We start from the raw sequence: 19824 nt of genomic DNA on the forward strand, positions 1-19824 counted from the left end.
TTTTCTATAATAAAAATGAAATGTAAATGCTGCAATGTATCATCATTATCAACAACACAACCTATAATAGTGAAATAATCTACCAACGGTATATAGCAACAGTAAAGATCAAATTCGTAATGTAATGTAAAAATTAAAACCATATATATACTTGCAAAATATAAAAATAAGATTAATATAATTGTATTTCTTGCTTTGATTTTTTGGAAATAAAACGTACTTGGTTGTAGACCGACTTTAATTTCTTTCATTTGAATTAAATGTATTAATGCATATATATATATATACGGACTATACCAGCATAAGAAGAAAAATACTACAAAAAAACTATACACAATCATTGATTTGAACACCAATACACGTTTAATTGTATTATTGTTATCGTTCTTTAAGTTAATTCGCGATATGTATTTGTCGCTTACTGCCATTTTCAAAGAGTTTAGTAAGTTCAAATGGATTTGACACGGAAGGATCAAAATATAGGAACAAAGAAGGTTTGGCATTGTTGGGGTAAATTTCTCTTTTAGGGAAGACATTAGAAAATACCTATAAAAAATAAATAGTAGTTAGAACTACTTTATAAATACAATTTTTAGAAAGCCATGTGTTTTTTACTTTATTTTAAATAATTTATACTGTTTAGAAAATTAATTTGATCATCTAGATTTAGACGGCAGTACAGTGCACTATAATTATGAGGAAGTAAATATAATACATCAGTGTGAACGCCAATTCATCACAATCATAACAATAGCAGGAACAATCAGTATTTAAGTATACAATACAGTGGAGTATGGTAGAGTGCGATACAATAACAGCGGAATAATCATCACCTTACGAAGCGGGACAAGGCGAAATGGAGGGGAAATGTAAAAGTGCGTTGATTCTTCTGATTTTTCAACTTTGTGGTTGTAGTAAGTACACATCTTTCTATCAACTATAGTGCACTGTACTTCCGTCCACATCAAGTTAACTAAATTAATCTTTAACAATAAATGATGATGATTTAGAGTACATTGAACGTTATGTTATTTCTTTTTTTTTTCAGTGGGCCAAAGTATCAACAAACTCACTGCCGAATCACAAGTTGCAATTGAAGGACAGGACGCCATTACATTACCATGTTACTACATACCAACAAACGCCGTGATCGGCAAATACTACTGGAAGAAAAACGAGACGGTAATTGCAACAAAGGACGACTCAGATGCTGCGTCTAGATACTCGCTGAGTGATCCAAAGCAGTTTGATACTGCAGGATATGTTAGCTTGACTATAACAAATGTTAGCAGACGAGACGCAGACTCGTACACGTGTGGAGTAAACGACGAGTCTACTGGAGCTACTATACTCTTCCAGACGAAATGTACTTTAACTGTATATTGTAAGTAATATGATAGTAATACAATTAAATTTATGCAAATATTAATGCGTATTCTTTCGGTTCTTATTGGAATAAATGTTGTGCAACACAGAATTAATTATGTTTCTGCATCAACGACATTGCTTATCTTAATGACAGATTTGGTTAAGCCATCTCTGTCAGTACTAGGTGATTTGGAAGTTGTAAGAGTGAGCAAAGTTGCAATGTCTTGCAGCTCGACAGTAGCTTATGAAAAATGACAAGAACATGGTTCCATGACAATAATATTTTGAAATTTGAAAATAATACACTAGAAATTGAAAATGTTGACAAAGAATGAACGACAGTACAGCTGCAAAGTGGAAAAACTAATTTTTATTTGGTGAAAATGGGAAAAATTGTAACTCAATAACACTAATTAGCCTTAGAGGTAAAAATGTTGTACGGTGGTTAGCCCACTGAGGAAAGGAAAATTACCACCGGAAATTTAGAAAACATTTTAAAACAAATGGTCTGTGGTATTTTCGAAATACTATAGGTAAATTGAGAAAATTATACTGCAGTGACAGAGATTCAATTGCTTTTGGTCTTGTAAATGTAGTTCAGAGAATAAGTATACAAGTTATCTGTATCTTAGACACCAATAAACCAAGAAATATAATTATTATACAATTTGGAATTAGTGTTAATAATATTCAAATAATACTTTTAAAAAGATACAGTATTTCTTGTAAAATAATTGGGTTGTAAAATGATGACAGTGGGTTATAACCCAATTAAAATTTTACTAAGACCTCTAGCACGGGCTATAACAGAAGTGCCGGGCATGTGTCGCTATACAAAAAAGCAATTAATTCGGTATATATTTCCTATAACAACATAATAGGAAAAATGATGTGAAAACTCTAATATTGTAATCATGCCTTTTCATATTGTAAATTTTGCAAATGCAATTATCAATCCTATTTTAATTTCGCCATTACAGATCTTGAAAATCCAATTCTTAATCCAACACAATTGTTTACAAATATTGGTGAAACAGCAACATTCACATGTACTGAACCTGATGGTTTACTACCGATTAACATCACATGGACCAAAGATGACGTCATGATTGATTATTCTGATACACAAAAGTATCGGTTTTTTTATGCTACATTAACAATTAATAGAGTAGATGAAGAAGATGAGGGAGTTTATCAGTGTAAAGCAGAGAATGCTGCTTATCATGGAATGCAAGGAAAACTAAGCAATAATGTTACTCTCATCACATTAGGTTGGTACGGTTGAAATAACAATAGTTCTATAACTGTTAACTGATACAGTGAATACATACTATTATATAAACATACATTTCATTCTTTCCTTACCAATATTTTTTTAATAGTTTTACATGGTATGGATAGCAACAATGAGGTACACAGAGCACATCTAACACACAGCGAAAGTTTATTTTTTATTATGCATGCGTTTTAAAATATGAACGCATGTCAAGTTTCGATAATAATGCTTGTTTATTTGGGTTTTTTTTTTTAAACATTGACGATTACTTGAACAATAAGAAGTACGTTGCACTTTAAATTGTAAATGTCCGGGTTTGGTGTCCACATAGACTATCATGAACATGTTTGTTTTGCTGCGAAACGATACCAAATATTTCTTGATTTTATTTCCTTAAAACCAATCAATGTCATTATCGGTTTGTGTTTTAATAGTAATAGCGAAAATTAGTAATAGAAGCCAACAAGCTGAAGAGAAAATATACATGTGTGTTCCCTGGATCTGTACTTATACGCTCTTCATATTTATCACTTGTATTTTATTATAAAAGGTTCAACTTCGACGGGTCTTGTTGTTGGAATGACGTTTGTTGATGTGCTCATTGGATTCATTATCTGTTTGCTTGTGGATTTTATCATCAGCAAAATATAGAAGACAAATCCACAGGTAAAGCATAATTCTGATTCAGAAAATAGAACCATAAAACAAGAGTAAAATGCTCAATAGTTTAGTAAACTACCGCGGTACACCGCACAGTTAATGAAATGTATTAACAATAATAAGAGCTTTTTGATGTTTTATGTTTTTTTCTACATCGAAAAACGACAACCAATCAGGAGTAAGGATGCCATACTTCAACTTTCATTACTCACTTTCACTGTCATCATCATTATCAACGTCACCAATAGGTTTACAAGATTGTATTTCTTTTCGTTTATGTTCATGCAATAAACTGCTGTATTTTTTTTAAACAGGCGTTATTATGACTTATACCAGAGAGACAGATCAAGAAACAAACCACACATACCAATATTTACAGAAGAAAGACGATAATCAAGCTGACGATTACCACCTATAATATCCAGTAAATTCACTCAATAAACAATACCACACTCACCAAACAAGACAAAAAGATCAGTATCACCTGCCATTTACTCGAACTAGACTTAAAATGAATACCCTTGTATATACTGGACCTAAACTCTGGAATTCTCTTCCTTTATCTCTTAAAAAATCTCATAACTGTGCTTTAATTAAACGTCAATTTAAACTATTATTGGTTGAAGGTTCTTTGTAAATTCTTTTATTATTGCTATATTTGATATTTCTTAAATAATTTATAAAATCTATTTTTTACTTGATTTTTAGTTTTAGGCCTAAACATGTTAAACTTATGTGTTAGAGAAAAGATTTTAGTTTAATTGTTGTTTTTTTGGAGTTTCTAATTGTGTTATATTATTTATATTTTATTTGTTTTGTTTTGAGGAGCCTATTCACCACAAGCTTTGCTTTCTTTTAGGCTCCTCCACTTTATATTTATATATTTGTAAAGTGAAATAAATAAATGAAATGAAATAAAATATATGTAAATGCAGAGAATGACAACAGATAAATGATACAGTTAATATAATAGAATAATACAATTAGGCCGATTTTAAACATATTGCAGTGGCTTACAGTATTTTTTTCAGATAAATATTGTGAAAAATAAAAACACTTCATTATTAAGGTTTCTTATGTTGATGGACGTTTCTATATATATGTTTTAGCTGATATGTTTGAAAGTTGCCTTACTAGAATTAACAGATAACATTTATATAACGAGTTCTTATAGATCAGACGTAATTCCTAATATAAACCAGAGTTAGCCAGTATTTCATGTACGCGTCGCGGGTTAATGCGGGAAACGCGAATGTTACTTATGATGTCATGATATAATATCATATTTGTATAAAAATGATCAGGGTCCATCACTTCAACAACGTTTTATTATTTATTGGCCAACATTCGGTATGTTTATTTATATTCTGACATAATGGCGGGAAATATTAATACATCCTGATATCACTAACAATCTTGCGAGTATTGAATCATAACACTAGGAGATATAATTCCTTGGTCCTCATCCTTGATTTTATCCAGCGCCGGTTTTTTTTACCCCAGCAATTAAACGTTTGCAATAAGGTAATGGTTTTGTGTTATGTTTTCATTAAATAAACTAATTTTTTTATGTGGGTATAGTGGCTAGTTCCTTGTATTTTATCATATCCGTATGTTTCAAATTGACATATTGCAATGGATTAAAATATAAGACCAAGGTGAGGCTTAATTATTTACCCGCCGAGTAAATTGGCTTTATTTAGTAATCGATAACTTTAGTGAGTAGGTACAGTATCTGGTCTGATGTGAACACACACTAAAGAATGTTATTGTAGCTTTTATTGTTCGATAACACTAATAAAAATAACATACAGTGGATGTATTCTGTCTTACATACCATATTAGGATTGAACTTGTGACTTGTCTGTGCAGTTGAGCGCATTCTAACAAACACATTGTATATGGATCTACTTTAACAATAAGCCTAACTAGTTACTATATTGAAAGGGATAGGTGTAAGAAATTGACGAATGACAACTAGGCCTCCAGCTAGGAAATGTTTCCAGAAAATAAAGATATCTGTTTGGTTAGCATCCTCCTTCAAGGTAAGTACACAGTGACCAACTATACTACGACAGCACAACCCCCTTAGTTAGCTGTAGCCTCTATTCTTTGCCAGATTAATACATCTTACGACTGTTTGATAACACACTTGGTTAGTTTTAGCCACTCGATGCTAGAATTGGCAGGACTACTAACTAGGGTTAGATTTTTTATGGAAGGTCCATAGTCGACAATTTCACTATTTTTTTCAAAATCTTCAAATAGCTGCCTGAGCATATTCGGCGACACGAATTATTGTAATAAATATAACTTTTTTCTTCTCGTTTCAAAATGGTCATGTCAGACTTTCGCTATAAAATTTATCTTTTAGAATTGTCTCTTTTGCTCTCCTAAGTTTCCTGCATTTTATTCAAGCTTTCTTCTCTGTAGAAAATGAACGGTTTTTAAAGAGGATGCATTTTTAAATAATAATAATAATAATAGGCCTACTGATGTGTATTTTTTTAATTTAGTTTTATTCTGCATTTGTTATGGAGTGTCTGTAAATATCAACAACTTAGATGATGTACATGAAGGCTCCGACACAAGAATGACATGTACATATACAAGAGACAGTAGTACTAGTTCAAGTGATCCTATTGTGACATGGAATAAAATCATAAACGGGGTAGCAGATAAAATATCAGCAACTCAGAGTGGATCTACAATCATAGAACCTTCGTACCAAGATAGATTTGGCGTTGATAGAGATGATGATAGAATTCTTGTGATTACTAACACTTTGCGAATTGACAGTGGCACATATCAATGTGAAGTTGTTATATTTGATGACCCACCTGTTGATGATGATACTGTGATAATAAATGTGATATGTACGTATACGGTTAAATTCAAATATTTGTATACAGATACAAACGGTAGTCATAGTATATTTTTTAGTTGTTTATAATATAGTTTTAAAATATTTCAATTTCATAGTACTGTATTTATTTTTGAAATATAAAAATATTGTTTAGGCCTATATTCACTAGATCGGTACCCAATATATTGCTTTGTTTAATTTCAGTGTCAAATAACTGTTCCAATCACGCTTGTTCTAATGGAGGTGTTTGTACACCGTCTTCTAGTTCTATGGGATACACATGTTCCTGTCCACCGTGTTTCTTTGGACAATTGTGTGAAACTCGTGAGTTTTCACTACCGGGAAAGTACTGTAGATAACAAGCCGAACTATACATTGAGCCTTTTCAATAATAAAGAAAGTATATAAAACTAGATTTTAAGTCGTCGCTTGAGTCATACGTTAGAATACAAATAAATGTTTTACTGGAACATTATGTGAAAATACAAATTTAATTCATGTACTTTACAGTATAAAATATTTTTGTTAACTCGAATAAATGTATTTATTATCATCAGCGTCAAATGCTTGCTCCAACAACCTTTGTCAGAATGGAGCTGTTTGTAACACTGTTTCTGGTTCTTGTACAGCATACACGTGTACATGTCCATTATGTTTTACTGGATCATTCTGTGAGACTCGTAAGTTCTATGTTTGTCTGCCTGCCTTTAGCACAGTTCAAATACAAATATAATCATATATTTCACAGTATAAAATCATTTTTGTAACTCCAATACATTAATTTATTATTACCAGGAATAAATGCTTGTGACGCCCACCTTTGTCAGAATGGAGGTACATGTAACACTATTGTTGGTTCTTGTACTTCTTACACGTGTACCTGTTCATCATGTTTTACTGGAACATTCTGTGAAACTGGTAAGTTCTATGTTTTTTCTGCTTTTCTTTATCAGAATTCAAATATGTATTTTACAGTCTATAGTTTTCTGAAAACTGTAATGTTCTCTTTTGTATAATATTCACTATCAGCGTCTGATGCTTGCGACGCAAGTTCTATGTTTGTCTGCTTGTCAGCCCGTGCCGACTGAATCTGCCCTATAATATTCCAGTATAAAATGTAACTAGAATGCATTCATTTTTTATTATCAGGAAATGCTTGCAATGGCAACCTTTGTCAGAATGGAGCTGCTTGTAACACTGTTTCTGGTTCCTGTACAGCATACACGTGTACATGTCCATTATGTTTTACTGGATCATTCTGTGAGACTCGTAAGTTCTATGTTTGTCTGCCTGCCTTTAGCACAGTTCAAATACAAATATAATCATATATTTTACAGTATAAAATCATTTTTGTAACTCCAATACATTAATTTATTATTACCAGGAATAAATGCTTGTGACGCCCACCTTTGTCAGAATGGAGGTACATGTAACACTATTGTTGGTTCCTGTACTTCTTACACGTGTACCTGTTCATCATGTTTTACTGGAACATTCTGTGAAACTGGTAAGTTCTATGTTTTTTCTGCTTTTCTTTATCAGAATTCAAATATGTATTTTACAGTCTATAGTTTTCTGAAAACTGTAATGTTCTCTTTTGTATAATATTCACTATCAGCGTCTGATGCTTGCGACGCAAGTTCTATGTTTGTCTGCTTGTCAGCCCGTGCCGACTGAATCTGCCCTATAATATTCCAGTATAAAATGTAACTAGAATGCATTCATTTTTTATTATCAGGAAATGCTTGCAATGGCAACCTTTGTCAGAATGGAGCTGCTTGTAACACTGTTTCTGGTTCCTGTACAGCATACACATGTACCTGTCCATTATGTTTTACTGGAACATTCTGTGAGACTCGTAAGTTCTATGTTTGTCTGGTTGCCTTTATCACAGTTCAAATATAAATTTAATGATGTACTTTACAGTATAAAATCATATTTGTAACTCAAATAAATGTATTTATTATCATCAGCGTCAAATGGTTGCTCCAACAACCTTTGTCAGAATGGAGCTGCTTGTAACACTGTTTCTGGTTCCTGTACAGCATACACATGTACCTGTCCATTATGTTTTACTGGAACATTCTGTGAGACTCGTAAGTTCTATGTTTCTCTGCTTCCCTTTATCACAGTTCAAATACAAATTTAATCATGTACATTGCAGTATAAAATCATTTTTTTAACTTGAATAAATGTATTTAACAGCGTTAAATGCTTGCTCCAACAACGCATGTCAGAATGGAGGTACATGTAACGCCGTTGCTGGTTCCTGTACAGCATACACGTGTACCTGTTCATCATGTTTTACTGGAACATTCTGTGAAACTGGTAAGTTCTATGTTTTTTCTGCTTTTCTTTATCAGAATTCAAATATGTATTTTACAGTCTATAGTTTTCTGAAAACTGTAATGTTCTCTTTTGTATAATATTCACTATCAGCGTCTGATGCTTGCGACGCAAGTTCTATGTTTGTCTGCTTGTCAGCCCGTGCCGACTGAATCTGCCCTATAATATTCCAGTATAAAATGTAACTAGAATGCATTCATTTTTTATTATCAGGAAATGCTTGCAATGGCAACCTTTGTCAGAATGGAGCTGCTTGTAACACTGTTTCTGGTTCCTGTACAGCATACACGTGTACATGTCCATTATGTTTTACTGGATCATTCTGTGAGACTCGTAAGTTCTATGTTTGTCTGCCTGCCTTTAGCACAGTTCAAATACAAATATAATCATATATTTTACAGTATAAAATCATTTTTGTAACTCCAATACATTAATTTATTATTACCAGGAATAAATGCTTGTGACGCCCACCTTTGTCAGAATGGAGGTACATGTAACACTATTGTTGGTTCCTGTACTTCTTACACGTGTACCTGTTCATCATGTTTTACTGGAACATTCTGTGAAACTGGTAAGTTCTATGTTTTTTCTGCTTTTCTTTATCAGAATTCAAATATGTATTTTACAGTCTATAGTTTTCTGAAAACTGTAATGTTCTCTTTTGTATAATATTCACTATCAGCGTCTGATGCTTGCGACGCAAGTTCTATGTTTGTCTGCTTGTCAGCCCGTGCCGACTGAATCTGCCCTATAATATTCCAGTATAAAATGTAACTAGAATGCATTCATTTTTTATTATCAGGAAATGCTTGCAATGGCAACCTTTGTCAGAATGGAGCTGCTTGTAACACTGTTTCTGGTTCCTGTACAGCATACACATGTACCTGTCCATTATGTTTTACTGGAACATTCTGTGAGACTCGTAAGTTCTATGTTTGTCTGGTTGCCTTTATCACAGTTCAAATATAAATTTAATGATGTACTTTACAGTATAAAATCATATTTGTAACTCAAATAAATGTATTTATTATCATCAGCGTCAAATGGTTGCTCCAACAACCTTTGTCAGAATGGAGCTGCTTGTAACACTGTTTCTGGTTCCTGTACAGCATACACATGTACCTGTCCATTATGTTTTACTGGAACATTCTGTGAGACTCGTAAGTTCTATGTTTCTCTGCTTCCCTTTATCACAGTTCAAATACAAATTTAATCATGTACATTGCAGTATAAAATCATTTTTTTAACTTGAATAAATGTATTTAACAGCGTTAAATGCTTGCTCCAACAACGCATGTCAGAATGGAGGTACATGTAACGCCGTTGCTGGTTCCTGTACAGCATACACGTGTACCTGTTCATCATGTTTTACTGGAATATTCTGTGAAACTGGTAAGTTCTATGTTTTTTCTGCTTGTCTTTATCAGAATTCAAATATGTATTTTACAGTCTATAGTTTTCTGAAACTGTAATGTTCTCTTTTGTATAATATTCACTATCAGCGTCTGATGCTTCGACGCAAGTTCTATGTTTGTCTGCTTGTCAGCCCGTGCCGACTGAATCTGTCCTATAATATTCCAGTATAAATGTAACTAGAATGCATTCATTTTTTATTATCAGGAAATGCTTGCACTGGCAACCTTTGTCAGAATGGAGCTGCTTGTAACACTGTTTCTGGTTCCTGTACAGGATAAACATGTACCTGTCCATTATGTTTTACTGGAACATTCTGTGAGACTCGTAAGTTCTATGTTTCTCTGCTTCCCTTTATCGCAGTTCAAATATAAGTTTAATCATGTACTTTACAGTATAAAATCATATTTGTAACTCGAATAAATGTATTTATTATCATCAGCGTCAAATGGTTGCTCCAACAACCTTTGTCAGAATGGAGCTGCTTGTAACACTGTTTCTGGTTCCTGTACAGCATACACATGTACCTGTCCATCATGTTTTACTGGAACATTCTGTGAGATTCGTAAGTTATGTTTGTCTGCTTGCTTTTATCACAGTTCAAATACAAATTTAATCATGTACATTGCAGTATAAAATCATTTTTTGTAACTCGAATACATTTATTTATTATTAACAGCGTTAAATGCTTGCTCCAATAACGCATGTCAGAATGGAGGTACATGTAACGCCGTTGCTGGTTCCTGTACAGCATACACGTGTACCTGTTCATCATGTTTTACTGGATTATTCTGTGAAACTTGTAAGTTATGTTTGTCTGCTTGCTTTTATCACAGTTCAAATACAAATTTAATCATGTACATTGCAGTATAAAATCATTTTTTTAACTTGAATAAATGTATTTAACAGCGTTAAATGCTTGCTCCAACAACGCATGTCAGAATGGAGGTACATGTAACGCCGTTGCTGGTTCCTGTACTTCTTACACGTGTACCTGTCCATCATGTTTTACTGGAACATTCTGTGAAACTGGTAAGTTCTATGTTTTTTCTGCTTTTCTTTATCAGAATTCAAATATGTATTTTACAGTCTATAGTTTTCTGAAAACTGTAATGTTCTCTTTTGTATAATATTCACTATCAGCGTCTGATGCTTAGACGCAAGTTCTATGTTTGTCTGCTTGTCAGCCCGTGCCGACTGAATCTGCCCTATAATATTCCAGTATAAATGTAACTAGAATGCATTCATTTTTTATTATCAGGGATAAATGCTTGCTCCAACAACCTTTGTCAGAATGGAGCTGCATGTAACACTGTTTCTGGTTCCTGTACAGCATACACATGTACCTGTCCATCAAGCTTTACTGGATCGTTCTGTGAAACCGGTAAGGTCTATGTTTGTCTGCTTGTCTTTAGGATGTGGCGCTCAGGGCATAAAAGTAGTGCAATGAAGTAATAATAATAATTTGATGTCCTTTCTTGTCATTACAATCTGTGAAATTTAGAGGGCCGGCTGAACCCGCCCTATAATTGTCCAGTATAAAAGCATTTTGTAATTGCTAAATGCATATGTAGGCCTACAGTATGTTGAATTAATTGCTCATAATAGTTAGGCATACTGATCAAAATTATAAGTCAGATCTACTAGAGTAAATAATTAATTAAATAGTTGTAATATTCTATTTTAGTTATATTCAGTACATGTACTGGTGTGTGGTTGAAGGTTCTGAAACGAGAATGATAATGTAACTACAGTCCTACAACTGGTAGCACCATTATCATAACATGAATACGCATAATTTTGCTGAACAATAACCTTTTGGTCTTTTTTTATATTTTATGTAGCATTGGCAACAACTTCTCCAACCAGTAAGTCGACTACACATACGTTGTATTTTTATTTTATTTTCCTCTAATAAATATTATACAAATAATGAATGAATGTTTATGAGTGTAATGGTACAAATAATGGCATGATGTGAATGATGAAAGGTTATAATATATCAACGAGGCGACAGCCTCAAACATTCATTATATGTTTTATATAACATCTAAATAGATTCCTGTCATTTGAATCAAATAAAAATTGATTCACATTGATTAAAACAGTAACATTTGGTTTTTAATAATTATATTAAATATTATTATTTATATGGATTTTATAAACCTACTGTTAGTGTACTGAAACGCATAGGTCAGGCCTACTACTACTACAGTAAACAATGGAACACAGGAAAGAACTGAAAGTTTATCATGAATACGCATGACTTTGTTGAATAATAATATTTTGTTTATCTTTTTTATATTTTATCTAGCATTGGCAACGACTTCTTCAACCAGTAAGTCGAGATTGTACTTTTATTTTCCTCTAGTAAATATAATGCAATATGTTGTAGAGTGCTTTTATTGTTTCTCTCAATAGTATTCGAACTCGAGCGTATATGTAGTTTAATAAATGGTCGTACAGATAATAACCAAATTAATTCACTTTAGCATTAAATGTATGCAGCTTGAATTGTTTGAATGGAGGAAAGTGTACTAACAATGACGATGGTGATGAAATGTGCCAATGTCAGAACGGATTCTCGGGAGAAACTTGCCGCACAGGTAGGCCCTAACAAATATGATTAATGTAGCGAAGAAATCTATGTGTTGTATGTTGCATAGGCTTATTATAGAAACTATTGTTGTGAACAAAAAAAGTTTGTAGACACGAGTAGATAATGTTTAGTTTACACGGCTCCACAGCTTTTGCAGATCACCCGAATTTGTAATGCGTTATTTTCTAATTTTAGTAATTGTACATTGCAAGTGCTACGAAGGGTTAACGAAAAAGTAAACGAAAACTTAGAAGACACTATATCGACTTTCATCAGTGAGAAACAAAACACATAAAAATAGAGAGGTTGTAACCTTACAATTATAAAAAGCTTATGTATTGTTGGCGTTGGTTTATAAATATGCATATTAATTTACATATTAATATACTAGTTTTAATTTCAATTATTAAATTGTGACCCCCATTTAAAATTGCCAATGGCCAACCATATAGTGTAGGGAGTAGCAACATAAGTGTAAAATAGTATAATGTAACAACAATTGATAATAATAAGCAACAATTTAGTTTAGCAAGATTTACCAATCGATTGGTGTTTGGGTATTTTATTTTATTTCAGCTATCAGCAAGTAAGTTTGCCTAAAGGTAACCATCACAAGTTTGAAAATTACAACCACGATGAAGAAAACTATGTATAGTATAATGTTTAACTCCGATTGTTAATAGAGGAGACTAAATTGTGTATAAATGGTACTCTGAACTGGAGATGATGTATCTGTTTCTAACTTTAAATATGATGCAGGTGTTCTCTCCATGGTTAAATGTGTTCTCTTCATGGTTAAACGTGTTGTGTCCGTGGTTAAACGTGTTCTCTTCATGGTTAAACGTGTTCTCTCCGTGGTTAAACGTGTTCTCTCCATAATTAAACGTCTTCTCTTCATTGTTAAACGTGTTCTCTCCATGGTTAAACGTGTTCTCTCCATTGTTAAACGTGTTCTCTCCCAATCCGACCACTCTCTTTATAAAGAATACATTATTTCATCTCAGTCCCCAACCCCATCCAACAGCAAACAAAAATCAAACTATTTGTTTTAAATATTTGTCGTGTTTAATCTGAGACACACGCCCGTTGCCACATACGTTGGTAATCCTATTTGCATAACAACACACGCCATACCAAGCCGTCTCGTACAACTTCGATGACATATTAATTATCTTCTAAACACGTAACGAATTACTAATTCTCCCATCTAAAAGTATCCGTCAACCTAGTAAGTTAGTCGTACTAAATGACAATTTGTTCCTCAATCTATTGCCACTTATAATAAACATTTCTCACGATAATTTGCATACTCTTGGAAAGAACACCTGGATCATAATAGGAAATATTAAATGATATAGTGTTTATTGTATAATATAGTGAATCAACAGAGTTTTTATGATTTTTTTTTGTATATGAATTATTATACCAATAAAAAATGAATAAATGCCGTTAGAACAAGAAACGCGCTAAGCACATATGAAATGTAATATTTGGGTTGAGGGAAAATTAATATTAAGTTATCGTATTATTGGATAAAATTCTAAAGCCGCACTGTAGTCTGTGACAATAATCAAACATAAAAAACGGAACGTTGTATTAAATAAAATAGGTGTAAACAAAATCTTTGAACTTGTTATAATGTTATACGCGCTCATTCTCATACTGATTCTGTATTCCAGCAATCGAGTATAGCAAGAAACAAAAATGTGTTGCAGTGGCGTCGTCAAGGACTGGGGGCCGTCGGGTGCCAACAACCCTCACGTAAATCCAATGTCACTTCTATCATAATTTAGCCTAGACAGTCATTTTATTAGACCTACTAAGGAAAGATTCAGTCTGATTTCCGCCTCTACTTTTCTACAATGTGCTTGCTTGGGATGTCGTATCTGTTCTAATTCAGAAAGGAGAGAGGGTCCAGTCTTAGCTAAACATATTAACAATGAATTTTCGGATTACTACTCAAATTAATCATTTATATTCCCAAATAATTTATCAAATTAAATCATAGCCTAATATCCAGATAAAAAAAAACACTTTGTTATTTCATTATTTAGCTAATTACCCGCTGCTGCTTTATAATAATAAAATCACTGGATAATTTTTTTTCCACCAATAATGTCAACAAATCTTGCTAGAAAACTTTTAAAGGGTACCGATTCGAAAAAAAATTAAAGGAAAACTTGACCGAGGAACATATTTTAACAACGTATTAGGGATGTACATATGATTTCAGAGCCATCGCGAGATTACTAGAAATTTTCGCGGTTTGCCAGACTTTGCTAGAAAATTCATGACGTAAATTTTGCGATGCACCTGTGACGTCACAACAATTTACGGAGACGGCTGTACGGCAAGCGTGTGCGGCGATATCCTTAACCTCGCGATGGTTCTGAAATCATATGTACATCCCTAATACGTGTTAAAATATGGTCCTCGGCGGTCAAGTTGTCCTTTAAAGAGTTTTAGAAAAGTAAGATTTCTTTCCTTTAAATTGTTATCAACCATACAATTGATCTTGTTTGAAAGTATCTTTTTACTCCATATTGAAGCCCATTTTAATTAAATAATTGTGTATATTATATTTCGACATAACGACATCAACAATACTAGGTAATATTGAGGTTTATATTTGCCACGACCGAAATACGTCATGTTAATTCATTCATTGTGAAAACACTTCCTGATTTTAACTGCATGCGATCAACAGTTACGTTTTGTGTGTTGTTTTAAGTCGAGTCGATGAATATTAATAATGTTTATTGTATTAGTCCGTTGAGTAAACGCGACGACCCAGATAGACAAAATACTTTGTTGGACTTCTCAGAGTGATTTGTTTTCTTGGGCTTATCCAGTGCAGGTTTAACCACAGTAAATTTACAGCGACCAACTCATGCAGTAAGGTAATTGACGGTTTCTATAATAAAGACCGATTATATAGGCTAGGTTTACCAAGGAAATAACTCTTCTCTGGTTTACCATTTTCGCAAATTATATTACAACTTAATCGTATTTGTATGTTTCAAATTGATACACAGCGACGAAAGATCAAAGACTTATAAGACCTATTCATGTTGAGGCTTAGTTATTATATCCGGGCGCATTATGCTGCATTCAGTTATCGAACGTTGGTGATAGGTAACTAACTTAAACCTGGATCTATAAAAACACATTATAATTAGTTTGGTGAGAAAACACACTTACGAATATTATGTTGGGTTTTATTGTTAAGCTCTGTTTACACTATCAAACTTTATATGTCAAAAAAATGTGATATGCCCATATGAACATGATGATGTCATATCACTACCATATTTGTTGGGCATATCACCATCATATTTGTCAAACTAGTTTGATAGTGTTTTAGACAGAGCTTTAGATAACATGATAAAACCAGTGTATGTCACAGGTACAAAGTAATTTATGTTGTATGTTGCCGTTTAGGCGTGGGGAGTATAATACGTGTTCATTATTCATTTGTTTTTTATTCTAATTTATAGGGTGTGTATTTTCAATAGCCTGCCTACAGTATAACAGTATGTTTACAAAAATAAATGTGTGTTTCATCCTTATTAACGGTACGTTTATTGATGGAGCTACAATGTAAACTTGTTCAATGGTTTAAGTAGAATAACATTTCGAAATACAGGTATATATTTCTTGATTGACAATAGTGGGTTGATTAGTAATAGTTACTGATTTTCATAACTAGACGTAAAGTAAGAGCTTATTAAAATGTGCACAATAAATTATTTAAATAATTAAAAATTGATTAATAATTTTCTCCTAGTTTTATTTAGCACATGTACTGGTGTTACTGTAACTATTGACAGCTTGGGAGATGTGATTGAAGGATCTGAAACGAAAATGATATGTAACTACAGTCCTACAACTGGTAGCACTGTTATCATATCATGGCGAAATGTCACAGGAGGGGCATCTGAATCTATAGCAACAACTATTGGGGGTGGAACTAAAACAGTGCAGCCTGCCTACAGTTCTATTTTTAGTCTCGATCCAAATGATGATAGACTTCTTGTGATTGCTAACACGTTACGTAGTTACAGAGGTGATTATGAATGTGAGGTTAATAATCTTGATAATCCTCCAATTGACACGGATGTAGTTACTCTGAATGTTATATGTAAGTTCATTTTATTGTGCAGGAACTATAATTATCTATCTTGTGAAATTCAGAAAATTATAAATAGGCATATTAACTGTATTTTGATTACTTTTATTGTTTCTTAAAATATATAAAATATAAGCTTCTAATTAAAAGTGAAATGATTAGGCCTAATAGTTTACTTTTTTGTGGTTTAGTTTACGATTGTGGCTATTAATCCCCTATTAATACGTAATGACTTATGTTGTTAATTACTTGATATTTTTAGCATATTTAGTTACTTAGTACAACACTAGATATCATCTTTAATCAAATGTATGGGGTAGAACCGTTATGTCATCATTTGAGTATCTCATTCTTGACTTACAGATATAGAGGACCCAGTATTAAGTTTTACTACACCTATGAATGAGGGTGATCCAGTAGCATTGTCATGTGATGTTGTTTCTAAACCAAATTCTCAGTTAACATTTAAGAAAGATGGATCCATTTTACAGCAAGGAGGCTCGTCTACTTACACCTTCACTGCGGATCGGAACGATCAAGGGAGTTATACATGTGAGGCAAGTAACAGTGCTGGTACTAAAGCTACTGCTGGTCAGGTTCTATATGTGTATTGTAAGTGCCTCTATATCATTCACATTTAACTAAAATCCTAAAGAACCATTTCTGCATTAAACTTTGTTTAAATTCTAATTTAACTGTAATCTATAGATTCTAATTCAACTGTAATCTATATATTATAATATAACTGTAATCTGGATTCTAATTTAACTGTAATCTATATATTATAATATAACTGTAATCTGGATTCTAATTTAACTGTAATCTATATATAATATAACTGTAATCTGTATTCTAATTTAACTGTAATCTATATATTATAATATAACTGTAATCTGGATTCTAATTTAACTGTAATCTATATATTATAATATAACTGTAATCTGGATTCTAATTTAACTGTAATCTATATATTATAATATAACTGTAATCTGGATTCTAATTTAACTGTTATCTATATATTATAATATGACTGTAATCTGGATTCTAATTTAACTGTAATCTATATATTATAATATAACTGTAATCTGGATTCTAATTTAACTGTAATCTATATATTATAATATAACTGTAATCTGGATTCTAATTTAACTGTAATCTATATATTATAATATAACTGTAATCTGGATTCTAATTTAACTGTAATCTATATATTATAATCTGTAATCTATAGATTGTAATTTAAATGTAATCTAGATTCCAATGTAACTGTTAATTGTATTAGTTTTGAATGTGTACTGTATTATCAAACTATAAAGATATAATGTGTGATGGAGGTGTGCTTGGGGTAAAAACAGCAATTTACCAAAAATAATAATTAAAGATTTTTTTTTCTAAAAACACAAACTCGAAAAATTATTCGGCATAAATATTTTTTAAAGATTTTTTTTTATAAATAAATATGCATTTCCAACAATAATTATTTAACGTTTAAATTAGTCGCTCCTGAAATTACACCACTAGAAGACATTGAAGTTTCCCGAGGAGAAACTGTTGTGATAAGCTTTGTCGTAGAGGCCAGACCAACTGCTAACTATGAATGGTTATCACAAGGAGCAACTGACATTGATAACGACCCAGAAACATTCACATTTGTTGCTTCAAACACCATTGGTGATGTGTATACTGTGACGTTGAATGCAAGTAATGAGGTGGCAGCAAGACAGTGTTCAGTACAAGTCACTGTTGTAGGTAAGATAAGGTATAACTGGTCTCTCAACAATGTATTCATATACAAAAGTAATGTTTAAATATTCAAATCAAATCTATATTTATTTTCATACAACAACGACTTTAATAATTATGATATAAGATTTTGTAATAAAACTTCATATTCCTCAATAAAAGTACCTTATTTCAACCATGGAGGAAATTCGTTCACTTTTAACGTAACATTAGATTTACTAGACCTAAGAAATGGAACTCACTTCCTAAAAACATCACAGATTTATCTACCAAACGCATTTCTATTTTAAAAAGATTGTCTATTTAAACTATAATGTTGGAAACGAATGACAATAAAGAACAGATTTTATTAATTTTTTTAGATTTAGTTTAGGCCTATTTTGTAGTGACGTTTGTGATGCACTTTTAGAAAACTGTGCTTCATTCACTATTTAGCAACTTTAATTTCGATATGAGATATGTTTAAAAAAAAATACAAATACTTGGGGAGGTATTAATAGCGATGTTAAATGTAGGTTATCCGTTAAAAGTGATAGTTTTGTTACGTTGCCTGTTTCTATAATCAAGTATCTTTTTTTTTTTCAGAAAAGAATACACAAACTGTAAAAGTAGAACCTGATACAATTAAAGTTGGTGAAAACGCAACGTTGACGTGTAACTATACAGTTGATTTAGGAGATTTATTGCATCAACTTGACTGGTATAGAGCCGATGCTGACGGCAATCAAGTAGGCAATGTTCTAGTGTCTAAAACAAGAAAAACGGTAAATGGTCGTTATATATTGTCTACCGATAATGATCTTATAATAACCAATGTTGAAGTAAATGATGACGGTAACTATCTGTGCAGAATTGAAACAGTTCTTGGACTATATGCTAGTAACAACAATACACTTACAGTACCATGTAAGTACTTAAAAATTCGTCAGCTACTAAAAACTCCATATCCGCCAATTATTTAGGCCCATATTCATGGATTGCCAAGTGAGACAGTCAATGCGTGTCACAGTACAAACACAAGATGCTCTTATCTGTTGTACAATGTATTAAAAAGTAGAGTTTAAAATGTTGTGAGCAAAATCTTGACATCTGACAGGATATAAACACAGATTTGTGTATGCACAATTGACTATTGTATACTACTGGGTACTACTGGGTACTACTTGGGTGCTTAGCGTCAAATAATGTACGCTAATTAGACGAATAGTTTAAACCCAAAAACCATATATTTTTAGACGAATAAGCCGAATTCTATTGACTGTACTAAAATTGTGGTATAAATTTCATTTTGAATTACAGACCTAGAAGAACCTGTTCTAAATCCAACCGATATATTCGTCAAGAAAACAAAAACGGCAACTTTCACATGTAATTTGCCGTCTGGTATTCCAACACCAATTAACATGACGTGGTTAAAATATTGC

The 19824-nt window shown here is 32.3% G+C and overlaps 2 protein-coding genes and 3 long non-coding RNA genes across 5 annotated transcripts; all 5 read left to right on the top strand.

Annotated features, from left to right (window-relative positions):
* The first annotated feature begins 758 nt into the window (after positions 1-758).
* On the top strand, positions 759-4366 carry LOC140056637 (junctional adhesion molecule A-like). Its single transcript, XM_072102075.1, has 5 exons — positions 759-914; positions 1049-1384; positions 2349-2639; positions 3195-3310; positions 3619-4366. Exons 1-4 carry the CDS (start codon positions 857-859, stop codon positions 3293-3295), a joined length of 786 nt encoding a protein of 261 aa, XP_071958176.1. The 5' UTR covers positions 759-856; the 3' UTR covers positions 3296-3310; positions 3619-4366.
* Positions 4367-5210: 844 nt separating this feature from the next.
* LOC140057036 (uncharacterized) lies at positions 5211-6529 on the top strand. The gene is made up of 3 exons (XM_072102576.1): positions 5211-5349; positions 5821-6180; positions 6375-6529. Exons 1-3 carry the CDS (start codon positions 5301-5303, stop codon positions 6527-6529), a joined length of 564 nt encoding a protein of 187 aa, XP_071958677.1. The 5' UTR covers positions 5211-5300.
* Positions 6530-6746: 217 nt separating this feature from the next.
* On the top strand, positions 6747-7944 carry LOC140057552 (uncharacterized). The gene is made up of 5 exons (XR_011846964.1): positions 6747-6850; positions 6966-7088; positions 7320-7439; positions 7555-7677; positions 7909-7944. It is a non-coding gene; the product is annotated as an uncharacterized lncRNA (long non-coding RNA).
* A 16-nt stretch (positions 7945-7960) lies between these two features.
* LOC140057553 (uncharacterized) lies at positions 7961-9354 on the top strand. Its single transcript, XR_011846965.1, has 6 exons — positions 7961-8028; positions 8144-8266; positions 8376-8498; positions 8730-8849; positions 8965-9087; positions 9319-9354. It is a non-coding gene; the product is annotated as an uncharacterized lncRNA (long non-coding RNA).
* A 16-nt stretch (positions 9355-9370) lies between these two features.
* Positions 9371-9863, top strand: LOC140057554 (uncharacterized). Its single transcript, XR_011846966.1, has 3 exons — positions 9371-9438; positions 9554-9676; positions 9786-9863. It is a non-coding gene; the product is annotated as an uncharacterized lncRNA (long non-coding RNA).
* Positions 9864-19824: the final 9961 nt, after the last annotated feature.

This window comes from Antedon mediterranea, chromosome 8, assembly GCF_964355755.1.
Source record: "Antedon mediterranea chromosome 8, ecAntMedi1.1, whole genome shotgun sequence".
Lineage (NCBI taxonomy): Eukaryota > Metazoa > Echinodermata > Crinoidea > Comatulida > Antedonidae > Antedon > Antedon mediterranea.